At 43.3% G+C, this 17,429-nt stretch overlaps 2 protein-coding genes across 4 annotated transcripts; one reads left to right on the forward strand and one right to left on the reverse strand.

Annotated features, from left to right (window-relative positions):
- Positions 1-2: 2 nt before the first annotated feature.
- redic1 (regulator of DNA class I crossover intermediates 1) lies at positions 3-5,662 on the reverse strand. Of its 3 annotated transcripts, XM_029462554.1 has the most exons (15): positions 5,200-5,662; positions 5,061-5,100; positions 4,812-4,959; positions 4,170-4,302; positions 3,828-3,885; positions 3,523-3,637; positions 3,286-3,392; positions 2,696-2,823; positions 2,436-2,602; positions 2,302-2,369; positions 2,155-2,209; positions 1,876-1,903; positions 1,681-1,775; positions 453-1,111; positions 3-348 (listed from the first exon to the last, which is right to left on the reverse strand). In XM_029462554.1, exons 1-10 carry the CDS (start codon positions 5,220-5,222, stop codon positions 2,317-2,319), a joined length of 972 nt encoding a protein of 323 aa, XP_029318414.1. In that variant the 5' UTR covers positions 5,223-5,662; the 3' UTR covers positions 3-348; positions 453-1,111; positions 1,681-1,775; positions 1,876-1,903; positions 2,155-2,209; positions 2,302-2,316. The 3 variants fall into 3 exon arrangements, with proteins under 3 accessions (XP_029318414.1, XP_029318415.1, XP_029318416.1); XM_029462555.1 differs by lacking the exons at positions 3-348; positions 453-1,111 and having other exon boundaries at positions 1,751-1,798; XM_029462556.1 differs by lacking the exons at positions 3-348; positions 453-1,111; positions 1,681-1,775; ... (1 more) ...; positions 2,155-2,209; positions 2,302-2,369 and having other exon boundaries at positions 2,479-2,602; positions 3,286-3,375.
- A 142-nt stretch (positions 5,663-5,804) lies between these two features.
- Positions 5,805-16,371, forward strand: abcd2 (ATP-binding cassette, sub-family D (ALD), member 2). The gene is made up of 10 exons (XM_029462551.1): positions 5,805-6,934; positions 7,446-7,626; positions 8,057-8,178; positions 11,619-11,775; positions 12,253-12,347; positions 13,264-13,409; positions 14,327-14,472; positions 15,264-15,348; positions 15,862-15,987; positions 16,160-16,371. Exons 1-10 carry the CDS (start codon positions 5,993-5,995, stop codon positions 16,362-16,364), a joined length of 2,205 nt encoding a protein of 734 aa, XP_029318411.1. The 5' UTR covers positions 5,805-5,992; the 3' UTR covers positions 16,365-16,371.
- The last annotated feature ends 1,058 nt before the right edge of the window (positions 16,372-17,429 follow it).

The following is a 17,429-nucleotide window of genomic DNA, read 5'->3' on the forward strand; positions in this document are numbered from 1 at the left end:
GAATCGCTTTGGGGCTTTATTTCAACATGTCTCTTTCAGAACTCGTAGAACAAACACTTTGAACATGTGATGTGTGCTTAAAACAAACTCAAATAATGCATTGAATCCAAAGAACATGCACAGAACACACGTGTGTGTTTCTGCCTTCATCTATCTACTTTGCTTCCTTCCTCTGTTTGAGCAAGAGGCAAATGTCTGCTATTTCCTGAAGTGTCTCGGCCTCCTCTGAGAGTCCTTTAGCCCTAGTGGCCGATGTGACCTCCTGCCTCGCTTCATTCGAGAGGTCCTTCACCAGTCGGCCATTTTCTTGTTGCCCTCTCTCATCTCTGCCCCCAGTATTCTCCTTACCTAAATCAGAAACCAGAGAAAACAATGTTTATTTCTGTCTTCGTCGGTGGAATTGAAAGAATAAAGAATGTACGTTTGTAAATAGTGACACTTCCACATTATACCTCTGCCATCTGTCATGCTCAGAGCATCCAGAAAGAAGTTTTTGGGCCGCTGGAGGATCTCTTTGCCGTCACTGTTGTTAGCAGCGCTTGTGTTTATAGATTTCTTCTCGGTCCAGGGCATACTCTTCTCTCTACTCCTGGCCTTGCCTGTTGAAGGTGTGTGTGTGCTTGGCCCTGCAGCAGTATCAGTCTGCCTCCCTGTGGCTGGATGCTGCACTGACACATCAACAGGTGGATGGCACAAGTTAAACTCGGTCGTTGCACCGTCTACAACAAAGCTGCACTGAGTCGAGGAGTCACATGTCTCAGCTGTGGGGGCGTTGACAGTTTGAGTTGTTGCATCTCGAGTTTCATTAGCTGTTCTCTTGCATGTGCACAGCTCTGAGCTGTGAACTTGAGATGCAAACTGAGCTGTGTTGCTCCCCGTCTGTATGCTGCCACTTCCTAAGGCTTTAACTGGGAAAGCTATCTCCTCTAAAACTTTCTGATTATCTCTGAAGTTTATTTGGGGTTTCAGGAGCAGAGTGAGAGGCCTGGGCTTGGTGTTCCTTTGTTTCGGATTCCCCTGGGAGCCAAGGTTTTGGTTTAGGCTATCTGCACAACAGGCTTGGTCTATATGAAGACGCAGCCTGGAGACATAGCTGACAGCATTCTTCATCCTAAAATACAGATAGAAAGGGAAACACAGCGGTGACAATCTGTGAGGGCAATCCAGTGTATCATGGGAAAATCAATTCATCAGTGGCACTGGGCACAGAACATGTTTATTTTCAGCGATAAGTGTAGCTAACATGTGTTGACTGAGGATAGTTTGTCTGCTGGTATTTCACTCGTGTGTGTTCAGTAATGATCATTAGAAACAGTTGGCTGCAGTGACTGGCACAGTGGAGATGGAGATTTATAATCTGAGATGAATTCAAATCAATGCAGGTTGTGAGTGTGTGATCCGTGATGTTTTTTCTAACTGTGCATGTATATTAGTGTTGCAACCATGTAAGTGTCTTTTTGGAATTATTGTCAACAAAAACTAAACTCTACCGTCGCTTTAACACGTTTAGACTTCATAGGTATTCACTTTTTCCTACTTCTTTTCGGACGTGAATCCTTAATTGTGTTATAAATCTAATAAATCTAACTTTTTCAAATGACATTTTCATATTCTGATCTGATTGTGCGGTCGCAGCACAACAGCAAGATGGCAGAAATGCTTAAGTGTAACCTAACTTACATCGTTGGAGTCTGAACTGAGGTAACCTCTCCTACAAGAGTAACTTGGCGAGTATTCGCAGCCATTCATGGGCCCACTGTTGTGTTCAAGACATGCTGCGGGAGTGAAAAAAACCCATCTATTCAATTTATTGTCTTTTCTCCAGCATATACACAATAAATGGCTAGCTTAATTGGAGATGCTTAAGAAACTTACATAAGTTCATGTCAGTGCAGTTGGAGAGCTGTGAATGAAACAGAATTAACATGTAAAACTGCATCTTCCCACATCATGAGCACAGTACCCCTCATCTATACCATCAGGATGAGTTGACAAACACCGTTAGCAGCTCGATACAACAGTTCATGATGATTGGAGAACCTCGTGAAATGTTCTTGTCCAGCAGATTTTTATTGTGTTTTCTTTAAATCCACTGTTGGTTCCACGGACGGCAGTTAGAAACTCTACCATCTGGTGGCAATAAAACACACTCACATCATAAATGTAGTCGCTTTCCTCCATTTCCATGCACTGCGAGTCAGGGACAGTTCTGATAACGGGAGAAAAACAACATAAAAAACTAAGATATTACATATCAATATTTTAAAAGTGTTTGATTATGTTTCACGTGTGAACTCCTACTGTGGTGTTGAAGATTCAGGCTGGTGATTCATCTTTCAGATATATCTTTGATTGTCCTCTCCCAAAAGCTGAAATCAAATGTCATGTTAACCTAAACAGAGAAGTCATTGTGTCAAGTTATGAGAAGTATTCACCTTCTCTTTCACATTCTTCAGTACTGAAGCCTCTGAAGACATCTCCCTCAAACGGCTGCTCAGTTTCTGACTGGTTGAGAGTGAAGTCCAACACGGGCTCCTTGTCCTCTGGTTGGTTGAGAGAGAAGGGGGCGTCGTGCCTCGTTGGGCCCCTGGCCTTTGTGTTACTGCGATAACACACATGTGCTTTGAGTGCTTACAAAATGATTAGTTAATTCAAGGATCTAAAATAATCCAACAAAGTCTGGTGTTGTTCTCACTCTGGCTCTGGACTTCTGAACAGGACTTGGGCTGCTGTGGGGGTCTTCAGCTGGTAGAGGGGGGGCTTTGACCCACATGACCAGGAGATACCGTCGGACATACCTCTGGGCTGGGAGAACGGCTGAAACTAGCAAAATTAAATTGGATATTGAGTAGCATTTAAAAAAAACATTATACAGCCATATAGGTTTTATATAATAACCTGTTAAACACAACATAAAGGCAATTGGAGGCTTCTTGCGTGTCAAGTATTGTACATTAGGGAGAGTACCGAGCTTAAGTGAGCTCTGTACACACTTCCAGAAATGTGTGCGCATCACATGCTTCATTAAATATTTCCGCAAGAATGAAAATTCCAGTTGCTTTTCTCTCCGAGTCATTTGTCACTGGAGCCATTTTCACACTGAATGGGCCAGAATACAGCTACAAGTGGATTACTGATGAGCAGAGTCTGTCTGGCACAAGTCAGGCCTATGAAACGAGTTGAATGTTCCCATACCTGTGTCACAAATCTAACCGTAGCCATGATATAATGTGGTTATATTATTGTGAGGTATTGTTTTAAAAAATAATATTCTCTTTTCCCTACCCTGGTCTGCTCCAGCCCTGAGGTGTCCCAGGGTGGAGGGGAGCAGCTGAGAGGCTGTGCCTGCGTCTGGCTTCTCTGCTGGAGCTTCAGCTGCAGGGGGAATAATCCTGAGGACACCAGTTTCATTTGGACTAAGTTGACTGATTGCATAAAATGTACTCATGCAGATAAAAGAAAATGCACAAATTGTGTTATTTAATTCATGAGTTTGTTCTATGAAATACTTTGCAACACCACCTTGGCCTGAGGAAGCTGATGAGGTGGAGGAGAAGGGGCTGAGGGGGTCGGTTATGGGTGGCAGGTAGTCAGATGCACTGTTGTCTGAGAAAGCTGACTCCAGCACTGGTGACAACTGAGGAACAGAAAAGTAAATTACTTTTTAGCCTGAGGGTCCGAACATTTGTCCATGTTCAGCTACGTTTAAACCGCTTATTTATAACAGTTAACATAACCTGCATGTTTTTGGCCTGTGGGAGGAAGGAACCCATGCTAACGCTAACACTAATGCAAAGTGCAATATGAATAGCTGTAAAGTGACTAACCTGCCGACACTTGAAGCCTTGTGGAAAAACATGCTTTCTTTTTCTCGTTCCTTGAACACTAGACATTGAGACAGAATATACACAATGAATGTTGATGAAAAGATGTAATCAGTATTTATTTATGAGGTCATGGATAATGTTTGGACTGCAAGCTACTGACTTTACAAAGCTAAAAACCACAGATTGGACCTTTAATTCATATGCACTAGAGGTTGGACTCTTGAATACCATGTTATGGAGAAAGTAACTGCACTCTGATAAAAACTTGCAGATTCTAAATTGTATTTCATTCTATAGTGATAGACCTGGGTGATTCTGACAAAATCAAACATGACCAGCAACCTGTACTGAGCTTGGCCCTCAACAAGACTCAGCTGTGATGGAGAGCAGGGGCTCATTGGGAGTACCAGGGGCTCATTTCTCTTATACTTGGATCCTCCTTTACAGCTGCTAAGAACTGCCACTTTCGGAGGAGCTAAAAAACACAAACGTAGTTTACATAACTTGCCATACTGAGGGACTGGTGAAAAAAGTGCAAAGGTGGATAGACACATATGTGGTCATATACAGTACACTGTATATATAAGCCAGTAATGCAACAGGGCAATTAAGTTTTAAAATACTAGATGGTGTTATTTAATGTTTCACTATTAGGAAAACACTTCTACATATCACTATAAAACACATCATTAATATACTAATTTGTTTGATGTAAAGACAATGTGTGCAATATCACCTTTCAATATCATGTGTATAATTACTTTACTATTTTCGTAACTTACGTTACTAAATGTATCATACTTTCACTGTTTTTTGCAATACTTCTTATACACTTTATATGTAATACTGTATTTAGATGAATGTGTTATATCTCTGGCAGAAGATTCTGCTGAACTGATGTAATGTTTTCCCTTTCAGCTTCTTTATTTTCATCTTTGGTAACTGTACCTGTTGACTTATAATGTATCTGTTGTTATTTATCACCTTTAATTTCTTTCTTAGCAGCAATCTGGTTGACAATAAACAAAGTCACCAGGTCCATACTACCAGAGCTGGAGCCTTGAGGGGATGCTGGCAGAGCCATTCCTACGTTTTTCAACTTCTGTTGCATTTTCCTTCTTTCAAAGAACTCCTGAGTGAAAGAGCAACACAAGAACAATAAGCTAGACGTATTCAAGGAAGATGATAGCTTTTGTCTTGTACGGTCATGGATACTTTATTTAGCTGTCTCACCCTCTGCTTTTTTGCATCATTCTTCATCACAACCCTGTTCCTGCAATGAGAGTCGTCACAACATTGGCGTTCCCTAGCTTAGCTAACGTTTACATTAGCACGTCAACTAACGATATTAACCTAAATATTATCCCCTTACCTTGAACCTCCAACCCAATTCATTTTCAACAGCTGTAATTATCAGTGCCGTAAATATGAAAACTACAAAGCGTTAGCTAATGTGAGTGTGAAAGTTTTAAAGTAGTTACACGTAACGTTAACTAGCTACATGTTTTCTTGCTAGGTCGTTGTCTAACGTTTGATGAAGAGATGCGCGAGGAACAACCACTATCCTTTCACGCGCCACTTAGAAGTGTGTATAAAAGTGTATTAATGTGTTTTAATCACTTGTGTAGAAGCTGTCAGTGGTTAATGTTGCTTCCAGCAGTATATTTCAGTGGATAACGTTACGTAATTACTATATCATGACATAGTGTCCCCTTAAAGACTAAAAACATAATGTCCAGTTTATGAAGCAGAGACTACTTTGTTACGTCCATCACGTAACCAATCGTCTTTTGCCGCCGGAGGCGCGACCAATGAAAAAAAGCTTCTGCAAAAGCGTAGGGCGGAAATAAGAAACATCAAGCTAGTGGAAAATGCTACAAAACATCAGGAAGTTAAGCGAATAACTTAACAACGACACGGTTTTATGTCATTGTACTGTAGGGAAAGTTTTTATTTTGACAACTGTAAACCGGAAGTACAACGTAGTTTGTCCTGCTTGATAGTGGCACGGAAAAAGAGCAGGATGTAGCGGTACATGTATCGGACTCGCTTCACATCAATCCAACCACCAGAAGTCCTTCTCTCTTTTCATGTCGACGCGGTGAGTCGGGATTGGGGGATGGGTGTTGCAAGGATTGTCAGCAGAGACGACTAACGTTAGAAAAATGTCCAACATCCTCGATGCGGCGTCCAAAATAAAATGGGACCGTACGGCTGCGGCGAAGCGAGCTGTGTTTCTTGCGGCTGCTGCTTACGGTGTCAGAATACTGTACCCCATCATCTGCAAGCGGCTCAGCAAAAACAAAGATCCCAGGAATAATCGCCGGGTTTCAAAGGAGGAAAATGGTTCCACCTGTACGGTAAAAACACTATGTACTGCGGGGAATAAGAAGACATCCCCCGGTGTAAATGCGGAATTTTTCAAACAGATCCTCGCACTTGGTAAAATCCTCTTCCCCAGGCTTGTGTCCAAAGAGCTCGCTTTTCTCTCCTTGCACTCGGTGGCGCTGATATCCAGGACGTTTTTGTCTATTTACGTGGCCACTTTGGACGGGAAGATTGTTAAGACTATAGTAGAGAAGGAACCTAAGAGCTTCATCTTCCAGCTGATGAAATGGCTCCTCATTGCCATCCCGGCCACGTTCGTCAACAGCGCTATCCGGTACCTGGAGTGCAAACTGGCTCTGGCCTTCCGCACCCGCCTGGTGAACCATGCCTACCGGACCTACTTCACCGATCAGACCTACTACAGAGTCAGCAACATGGACGGGAGGCTCGCCAACCCGGACCAGTCTCTCACGGAGGACGTAATGATGTTTTCCCAATCTGTGGCCCACCTTTATTCTAACCTCACCAAGCCAATACTGGACGTGATGCTGACCTCCTACACGCTGATACATACCGCCAGGTCCAGGGGGGCCAACGCCAGTGGGCCGACCCTGCTGGCCGGGCTGGTGGTCTTATTCACGGCTATGGTCCTGCGTTCCTGCTCGCCCAAATTTGGCAAGCTGGTAGCCGAGGAGGCTCACAGGAAAGGCTACCTGCGCTATGTTCACTCCCGGATCATTGCAAATGCGGAGGAAATCGCTTTCTACAGGGGACATAAGGTATGCATGGCTGCATATGTAATAAGTTGCATTTGTTGTGGCAGGCAGCATTATCACAGACAACAATGTGGTGGTAATTAAATTGTGAGTGGTGTATAATTACAACCAGAACAGTGAATATTCTCCATTAATAGAGCATGAGTTTGTATGTTTCTCAGTATGACACATAGTCTAAATGCCCATCATTACAGTTATGTTAGTCTACATAGATGGGTTAGCTGTATCAGACACATATGAACATTTAACTTTCTTTACGCTCCATTAGAACCTTGGCAAATCCATTTATAAACATGTGATTGGAGATTATGTTGAACATCCAATAACAAAGTTTGTGTAGTGTCATATCAGGTGTGCATCAGTGCAATCAGATTGATAATTGACAAGCAGACTGGTTGGTAACTTCAGTCAATACAGGTTCAAGCTTAGATAAACTGAATAGTTACACCCAAACAATGTTGCATCAGAGAAATACAGGAAGGGATTATCTATGGTAAAATGTTGTCCTTTGCAGGTGGAGATGCGCCAGCTGCAGAAGTGCTACAGAGCTCTGGCAGACCAGATGAACCTGATCCTGTCAAAGCGTCTCTGGTACATCATGATCGAGCAGTTCCTCATGAAGTATGTGTGGAGTGGCTGCGGGCTCGTCATGGTGGCTGTGCCGATTATCACAGCTACCGGCTTCGCTGACAACAGTAAGGATGCCCCAAACCACATAGGAGACCTTAGTATCGGGTGTGGAATACACCTTTTTATAAGTGCAACTATTACTAATACTACATTTCCCATTAGCACCTCCAAACCAACAGCTCCTGCTTCCTCCTCTAGCAGGGGCTGATTAGCATGTGTGAGAACAGTAGCTGCCTCCCACACCTCCCTGATGACATGTTGAATCAAAATAGAGCTATAACTGAGTCCCTTTGTTTGCCGAAGAGCACTACTGCTGTGTGGTTGTGTCACCGCTGATATTTAAATAACTTATTTCCATGGCGTTGTAATGCTCATAGGATCAGTGTGAAAATGCGTTGTCGATAGGTTCGCATGACAGAGACCCAGAAGCCAAATGGAAAGGTGTACACACAGTTTCTTAAATCAGTTGTCTCTCTCCTTCCTTCCTCCCTCTAGAAACAGCAGACGGTCAAACGCAGGTGATGGTGAGTGAGAGGACGGAGGCTTTCACCATCGCCCGTAACCTGCTGGCCTCAGGAGCCGACGCCATCGAGAGGATCATGTCCTCCTACAAAGAGGTGAGGACGCCTCGCGCTGATGTTAATGTAGCTGTGCTGGAGTGCAATGTGTCTTCAGTTAATGCAATGTGAGCTTTCTCTAGTTCTGCTTTAGAGAATCTTCTTGCCCCATCAGTTCCCCTTTTTCTTAACTTGAAAGTTCAAAAATACAACCCTCCTAGTTCTTACTGGAACCTACTAACACAAAAGTCATACAACAAATAAAGGTAACTCTCTGCAAATGCACTGGATTTACACGGATAGGCTACAAAACAAACTATGCACTGCTCATAGTCATTTATAAAAACCATGAACATATTTCTTATGATTTTGCACCTGCTCGCAGTTGAGACACACGGCAATAATGCGTAATCTAAATGTTCCTACCTTTTATCATGCCTTTCGGCTTTTCAACCCTCCTTTGATTGTAGCGGTTGTAAATAAATGTTGAAGGACCTTGCCCCCCATGTGTCCTGATAACTACACCGCACACTCGTTTGGAGCTGAAAACATTTAGTTGATTATTCAATTTGTTGTTGAAATTAATCGGCAACTTTTCTGATAATCTGTTTATCATCAAGTCTTTTTTTGAGTAGAAATGTCAAACATTCACTGTTTCCAGCTTCTTTAATGTGACGTTTGCTGCTTTACTCTTGATTTATGTCATTGTTAATTAAATGTCTTTGAGTTGTGGACTTTTTATCAGACAAATTAAGGCATTTGAAGGCCGTACCTGGAACTCTGGGGAATAATTTGTCAGATTAAACAAAATAATCATTAGTTTCTGCCCTTTATCCAGTAAAGTAGTCGATTCAAACATCAATCTCATTACTGACAGTTGACATTTTTAATACAACAATATATGCTGGGAATTATAGTGAAGTCAGTTTCAGCTCAAAGGAAGTTTCATAGGACAAGTGGCTGAACAGATGGATGATTGACAGATTGGCTGAATGATCGACAGATGCATACTGTGTGTCCATCTGTCTCTACTTTCCTTGTGTAAAGCTCTTCGTCCACAGGAGTTTATTTCATTCCTGCCTGAAAAAGCAAAGAATCAATAATGAAAAGGCCTCGTTCATCGAGGGCTGAATCCTTGATCTCTAGTTGCATTTTAATCCAAAAAAAATAGCAAAACCCATTCATGCATTCTCTCTCAGGCTGCATGTTGAGGTCCATAAGAGGATTTGGCTGCAGTGCACTTGGTGGTGAAGCGTCTGCTTTTGATCATACGCCCACTCATGTTTTGCAATGTACTTTTTCAAGCTAGTCAGTAATTCTCATAGTAACATACAGCACGTGATAAGTGTGTCAGGGGGAACGTGCATAGCATGTCTGTCTGTGCTTGTGGGGAAGATGCCTAAAAGTGCTCCCGTGGTGTTGTCTTCTTCCTCAAGTGTGAGTCACTTTTCTCTAAAACTTCCCTTGATACAACTTCAGTCACACCAGCATGTGTAGGGCCACACACACACACACACACACACACACACGCCCGATTTTACAAATACACAGAAGGCTCAAACTGCTGTGAAATCGTAGAAAATAATTTAATTTCAGTAATTTGGAAATCTGTGGCAGAACAGATTGTCACGACTGTCATTTCATTAGAAGCTTATGTCTCAAAACACATCCCTGGAGGATACAAGTTTTAGCCTGCGTTCAGCTCTGAGTGTGTGTTGTTGAGTACAGTGTTTTGTCACATGTGCAGCAGCAAGCCCCTGCATGCAAGGCCTAGAGATGCGCGTGTGCAATTACAGGCAGCAGGCCAATGATGGAGCACATTCCTCAAGCTGTATTCCCCGTCACGCCTCCAAACACTCTGCCTGACTATGATGACAGTATACAGTGTGTGTGTGTGTGTTTGTTTATTGTGTGAGTTGTCAGATGTCCCCGTGACATGTTCCAGCTCATCCCAGCTTGTCAATCATCTTGTAGACTCAGATTTGCTTTTTGTTCTTCGAAGGCCTGTTCTCTTCCCGTCTGGAGGTGAGGCCTTTCTGTGGTTAGTGTTTACAGCATTAAAGGTTCAGTGTGTAAAATGTGCCAGAATTTAAACTTAAGCCATTAAAACAATGAACTAACATCATCAACAGAGTGTGTACATTTCATTAATAATGGGGACACATGAACACAGAACCTTTTGGCATCAATTCCTCTAGATTGAATACAGTGCCACCCTCATGTCACTGTCGGTCAGCCAGCAGTTTGGCGTGCGTGCGTGCGTGCGTGCGTGCGTGCGCATGTGTGTTGACTGTCCAGAGCTCCTTCCTTCCTCTGGGGCTTAGCCTAGCTGTGAATAATCCTTCATCTGTTGATCTTTCAGCCCGCACTTCTGCATCTCTTTCTCACTTTCCCTCGCAGCTCTGACTCTCCTTTAGGACAGTTATCATATGTATCGGGCTGCCCTGATGCCATTAGCCAAAATAGCTAATTTCACCATTTAATAACTATTTGATCTTGTAATGATGATTAATTATCAAAGTGAGGATCAGTTTCTTTCAGCAGCACACGTCTGGATCTATTTTCAGCTGCTGTGTAGATAAAGAAACGGGGAGAAGCAGCCTAACATGGCAGACAACAAACTTCATCTTTTGATTGTGTGTCTTTAGATCCGTGCTAAGTGACAGAAACATAACAATACTGCACGTCTCTCTACATGTATCGCTGCTTTGATTCCACATTGTACCTTTGAGGAGTTGAAAAAGGTCTTTGTCACGTTTTAAAGTGGAGATGTTCAGAGCTATGTTTTACAATAAACTCCCAACGAAATCAGCCAACATCTGTCCCGTCTGGATGAAGAGGAAGTGACGACGCTTTATAAACTCATGATATCCTCCACTCTTCTCTTATCATTAGTATTTTGGTTTCTTTCTTCTTTGACCCGTCACACCTCTAAAGCCCCACATGGTGTCTGTGATTCCCAGAATTTGTGTTTGTTGTTTAATATGATCCAGCTGTGTCAACAGCCTGCATTGTCCCGCAGCAGGCTGCAGCACCACATCCAAAGCAAGAGTTCTCTTGATTCCTCGTTCGTTTTCATGAGCTTCAGAACACACTCTGTGTTCCCCCTTTTCCTTAAATCATTTTGTGCTGTGAAAATCATCACAACTGCTTTAGTCCATCTTCATATTTTAATATATTGTGTTTGTTTGATAATGATTTATGTAGTTTTTAAGATCATTTTTCCTTTCGCCAACCTGTCAAAGACCATCACACATTATGTACGACACACGATCTGTGTGGTGGAACGTGTGTGCTTACTCTACAAACACTAAAGAACACACAGCTCTGAGAGATAATAGCTGATCCAATAGTACACACACACACACACACACACACACACACACAGAGTTTATCAGCACATGGCCATGACTTGTATCAGAATCTCAGACTGTCCTGACTTTATCCTGATCCTTGGACCATGTAATGACCTTTGACCCCTGTGTGTTTTGCTGCGACAGGTCACAGAGCTGGCAGGTTATACTGCACGGGTCCACAAAATGTTTGAGGTGTTTGAAGACGTCCAGCGGGGTGTTTACAAGCGCTCCTCTCTATCAGCCACAACAGGAGAGGAGAAGAAGAGCAAGATGCACATAGACGGACCACTGGAGATAAAGGGTAAGCATGTTCTGCTGAACACACACACACACACACACACACACACACACACACACACACACACACACACACACACACACCCTTCTGTATGGAAATAAGCTGAAAGAGAGAAACAGGGTCGTCACCACACACACTTGGCTGCTGTTGCTATGTTGGGCCATTTAGCCAAACCCTTAACTGGGGCAACGTGCATCAGCAAAATAAATTCCTACATCACCAGAACACAATCAACAGCATCGAGGTCAAAGGTTGGAATCGTTGCATAAGTATCCTTGTGGAAATATCTATTTGACCCCAGAATGAATGTCCTGCTTGAGGCACAGTTAACATAAGAGATAAGGGAAGTTTTGAAACTCTATAATTCCTGCTGTATACTGCAGGTATATGACCTGTAATGTAATAGGTATTATCCCAGAGTCTAACCTCACTTCGTGCTCTCATACACTCATTCTTTGTTTCTCTCTTTTGTCTTTTCAGGTGAAGTGATAGATGTGGACCAGGGCATCGTGTGTGAAAATGTCCCAATTATTACGCCGAATGGGGACGTAGTCGTGTCTTGCCTGAACGTCAAGGTGAGACAGCTCCCGTCTCTTACCATCTTCTGCTATTTCTTTGCTGCATTATATTCTAGTTAGAATGGACTGACATCAAGCACCAGATCATGTCATCTCTATTCCAGCACCAAACAGCACTTAATATGTCCCTTTAATGTTACCTGGTGTATCAGCAGGCGCTCAGTTCCAGGGGTTCTCTGAACCCCACTCTGCCATCAGAAGTTTTACCAGCTGTAGAATAAAAGTTGATGCTTCAACAGAAGATCAAAACCTCCCTGGCCACGTAAAAAAAAGAAAAGAAAGCATCTCCTGTGGGAGTATTGATTTCCAATAGCACAAGCTGCTCCTGCTATCAGACCTCAGTCAAGACTGCACTGGTCTGGTTGTGAAGGCTTGAGGTCAACACACCTACTGGCATTGAGCTGGTACATGCTGTTCATGCACACAAGTTTAAGGCGATGCATAGAAATATAATACACCAAATGTTAAGCTTCTCTTAAACTGCTACAGTGTGTGACAGGTCGGCTGGTATTAAGCGTTGAATCACACAGAGAAGAACCGGTAATACTTCATTGTTGATTCTTTTTTACTTTGATTGCTTCTGTACTTTAGGAAACACAAAGCAAAACATGCTGAGCTGCTGCTGTGCTACTCTGTTAGCTTCAGGCAAACTGGAGGCTCCAGGGTATAACTCAGAAGGTTCATTTCAGAGTCAGAAAACAGATGAATAAAATAGTGTGTTCTGTTAAAAAGCCACGATCTCTGAGGAAACATTTTGCCCATTTCAGATCTCCTGTGTGTAATGTTGAGCGTCTATCAAACGTTAAACGCTCTGTTTCTATCTCTCCAGAGCTTTATAACTTAGTGTTGTTTAGAATCATTCTGAGGTTTCAGTGATCTGAATGTTGATTAATACGTTCTCTCTCCATTTCAGGTGGAAGAAGGCATGCACCTGCTGATCACGGGGCCTAACGGCTGTGGGAAGAGCTCTCTCTTCAGGATCCTCAGCGGCTTGTGGCCAGTGTACAGCGGCCGCCTCCACAAACCCTCTCCTCAACACATGTTCTACATCCCTCAGAGGTACACACACACACACACACACACACACACACACACACTCTTTACTTATTCTAATGTCAGGTTTGATCGTGTGTGTGTGAGAGAGAAGAGAAACAAGAACTCTGGCCACAGTAACATATTCACCACCATACGAGGGTTGAAATACTTCTAATTACTTACTTATACTTTGAAATTAATTGCGACCCAAATTAACACCAAACTATTTCTGCTTTTATTTGTGGTAAACAATCGTATGCTTAACATCTTTGGGTCTTAGACTGTTAGCTGGACCCAAATAAGCTTCTTGAGTATTTCACCCTGAGCTCTGAGAAATCCTGAGAAGTGTTTTTCACTACTTTGGCATTTTACAATCTATGGATTAATTGATAATTATAGCCAGATAAAATGTGTAAAACAAAGTTAGTGTCACCTGCTGATGATTGTGATGTCGATGCTCTAAACTCTCAGCAGGTAAGATGACTGTAAAACTGAACTAAGACAAACCATCAAATGTAATCTTACCCCGAGATGCTCAGAGCTGCAGACTCAGGTGTCTCGCTCCTGCAGCGCGGTGAATATTTTATACAGAGGATGAGACGGACACCTGGCTGCTGGAGGAGAATCCAACACGCATTCAAAAGAAGCTTCATGGCCGTCTTTCTCCCTAAATTCTTGCTCTTAAAGATGTTCCCTTTTGTACACATACACTCACTTGATCAGCTGTCTGGAGCACTTAGTGAAATGAGGGGTTAACAAAGAAACACTCGGTGGCTAAGGTGTGTGTGTGTGTGTGTGTGTGTGTGTGTGTGTGTGTGTGTGTGTGTGTGTGTGTGTGTGTGTGTGTGTGTGTGTGTGTGTGTGTGTGTGTGTGTGTGTGTGTGTGTGTGTGTGTGTGTGTGTGTGTGTGTGTGTGTGTGTGTGTGTGTGTGTTTCTCCAGGCCCTACATGTCCATGGGTTCACTACGGGACCAAGTGATCTACCCGGACTCGGTGGAAGACATGGCCTCCAGAGGCCTCAGTGACAAGGACCTGGACACCATCCTGGACATAGTCAACCTCAAACACATTGTCACCAGGGAGGGAGGTGAGACGGGAACGAAGGGATCTGTGTGTTAAAATATGAGATGGAAACCTGATTAGACAAAGTATCCATCAAACAAACCATCAGACAGAATCAGCTCTACAACAAATCTGAGTCACTCTAAGAGTTTGACTTTCGATTCATTGAAATGTTTGCACCATGTGCTCTGCACATCGTGTCTGCAGAGCAGGTTTGCTCCACACGAGGTTATGTATGTGTCATGTAGCAGCATCTTGATCTCGTGCCCTCTGGTATTACTTGTATTGCATCAACCGGAGTCTGTAGTTTATTGGCAGCCTCTCTTCTCTCATTGGCAAACACACAGGCCTATTGTTGTGAACCGACTACTGTACGAAGCTTAAAGCTGCTTAATGTATGAATGGCTGCACTGTGGAACTGTTGAGAAGTCTCGCATCCAAATAAACTGACACGCACGCAGTTACGGAAGTATAACTGAATATTTTTATCTTAAGTCTTGGAAACAGTCAGTGTGAAAGCTGTGTCGCTGTTAAACCTTTACACAAACATCCTCCAGAACCTCAGGCTGCTCCCTTCCTTTTGGTATTGACAGCTGTCTGTCAAACCGGTCTGTTTACATTTTATCATTCACTGCGTGGCTCAGAACGTGTGTTTGATTAGCTCTGAATGTAACAAGCTAATGTGTTGTGAACACTACAATAATACATAATACATACGGTTACATCTCCACCATGATGATGATAACTCTTATCTATCTTTAACATCTTGGTAGATAAATGTTTTTGCGGTCGTGTGACGTCTTGTTTAACGTTCAGGCTGGGATGCTGAGCTGGACTGGAAGGACGTGCTGTCGGGGGGAGAGAAGCAGAGGATGGGCATGGCTCGCATGTTCTACCACAAGTAAGGAGAAGCCGCATCATTGTTATCAGCCACACTGAGGCCAGTTTACATCACAGGACACACCTGGAGCGCTCGCTGCCAACTAAACACAAACACTAAACCTGTTTCCACCAGGCAAGGCTCCAGGAATGGTAGCGTTGGTTGGTCAGTTTAGACTTAATCATCTCAACAACTATCATCTTTAAATTAGATCCAGACACCCTACAGACACCCCCGCCTCTCAGGACGTTGTGTTGTTTTGTTTGTGATCCCCTAATTTCACATCTAGCGCCATCATCAGGTCAAAATCTGACATCGACTGTACATCTTAGCTTAGCATGCTAACATGTTAGCATTTAGCTCTTAGCCACCGTGTGCAGCTGCTAGCGCGGCTGTACACTCGTGAGTTTCTTGTTTAACAGTTAGAATCATTTATTGTTTAAGAGAACAAAATTCAATATTCTATAATTTAGTTAGTCACTGGATGAACAGCAATAATTACAGCCACCCCCCCCCCACCCCCGTTTGTCTCAGGCCTAAGTATGCACTGTTGGATGAGTGCACCAGCGCTGTGAGCATTGACGTGGAGGGAAAGATTTTCCAGACGGCGAAGGACTCCGGCATCTCTCTGCTCTCCATCACACACAGACCCTCCCTGTGGTAAGACACATCTCACAGAATGTTATTAATCTATTCAATAAAAAATCTATTAAATTTGTCTCCAGAAATCAGCTTTTTGAATTCATTGTACACACCAAATGAATAAATGTTGATACTACTGAAAGCCACAAGTTGGTCCCTCCTACTTTAAATCCGTCCTCTCCGCCTCCAGGAAGTACCACACCCACCTGCTGCAGTTTGACGGGGAGGGTGGCTGGCGCTTCGAGCAGCTGGACACGGCGACCCGCCTCTCCCTCACCGAGGAGAAACAGCGGCTGGAGACGCAGCTGGCCGGCATTCCCGAGATGCAGCATCGCCTCAACGAGCTCTGCAAGATCCTGGGAGACGACTCTGTCCTCAAAACAGCCGAGGAGTGAGAGAGAGAGAGAGGGGGGGGGGGGGGGGGGAAGAGGGAACGGAGAGGAGAGGAGGCCCAGGGGGGAAAGAAGAGAAGAGGTGGGGGAGGAGGAGAAGAGTGTGTGGGAGATGAAGAGGCAATGAAAGAATCATTTGTTAGTTATTTTCAGGCTTAGGTTTTTTTCTTCCGTTGTTGCTAGTTTTAACTTTTGCTCCGAGCCTGTCCTGGTAAAGCAGCAGAGCTCTTAACGCCGGTCTCTCTCCTTTCTCCTCCGGCTCTTCTGTTAATCTCTCTGTTGCCCGACTCCATCTGAAGAAGAGGAGAGGGACGTGGATTCAAAAGTATTATTCTCCCTCCTTACGCACATCGACTGCATACTCAGTTGTAGATTTTAAATGTTTGATTTTTAGGCGTAAATCTTTTTCAAGATCAATTTGCCACAGTTCAAAGTGGATAAATTAACCAAGATCATTTATTTTTTGTTTGTTTCATAGCACTTTACTCTGCTTTTAGAGGGCTGTTTCTGTTTGTCGTGGTAGCCCACAGTCAAACATGTGCTGCATTTTAGCTGGAAAACCTTTTAATATAGAACCACTTAATAATGTCCAAAGCAGTATTCCACACCCAGTGTACTGGGCTGTGCAGGATCCACATTTGTCATAATTCCGCAGTAGATTTTAGATTTTACTGAACTTAATGTGACCTCTTAGTTTTGAGAGGTCAAAAGAGACTATTTTTCAAAATGTCACATTATGCCTTTGTTTGATTTGGTGTATCTAGCCGGAGTACAATCCCTTTCCTTAAACCTCATCAGCCCTTGTTAGGACCCTTGTTAGGACCCTTGTTAGGACCCTTGAACCACTGATAGGCTCCGTCGCAGACGGCAGAGACAGAAAGTCCATCTAGACTCTACATTTAGACTGTTTAGTCACGCAGACTCCACAACTACAGGTTTCTGCTTTGTTGAACAAACACAATGAGCTAAAGAGGCGTCAAAGGAAGAGGATCAAAGGGCGAGCTGGCCCCTGGTAGTTTGCTCCATGAATAGTCATATATGCTGTACATATGTCGCTCTCCTTTGTTG

Source organism: Cottoperca gobio, chromosome 23 (genome assembly GCF_900634415.1).
Source record: "Cottoperca gobio chromosome 23, fCotGob3.1, whole genome shotgun sequence".
Lineage (NCBI taxonomy): Eukaryota > Metazoa > Chordata > Actinopteri > Perciformes > Bovichtidae > Cottoperca > Cottoperca gobio.

Excerpts from the sequence above, each read along its gene's own strand:
- redic1 (XM_029462554.1), bottom strand. The coding sequence starts at position 5,222 with ATGAATTGGGTTGGAGGTTCAAG. Across the intron at positions 5,101-5,199 it reads AATTGGGTTGGAGGTTCAAG|GAACAGGGTTGTGATGAAGA; the intron begins GTAAGGGGATAA and ends CTCTCATTGCAG. Across the intron at positions 2,824-3,285 it reads CAGGGCTGGAGCAGACCAGG|TTTCAGCCGTTCTCCCAGCC; the intron begins GTAGGGAAAAGA and ends TAATTTTGCTAG.
- abcd2 (XM_029462551.1), top strand. The coding sequence starts at position 5,993 with ATGTCCAACATCCTCGATGCGGCGTCCAAAATAAAATGGGACCGTACG. Across the intron at positions 8,179-11,618 it reads TCATGTCCTCCTACAAAGAG|GTCACAGAGCTGGCAGGTTA; the intron begins GTGAGGACGCCT and ends TTGCTGCGACAG. Across the intron at positions 15,349-15,861 it reads GCTCGCATGTTCTACCACAA|GCCTAAGTATGCACTGTTGG; the intron begins GTAAGGAGAAGC and ends CGTTTGTCTCAG.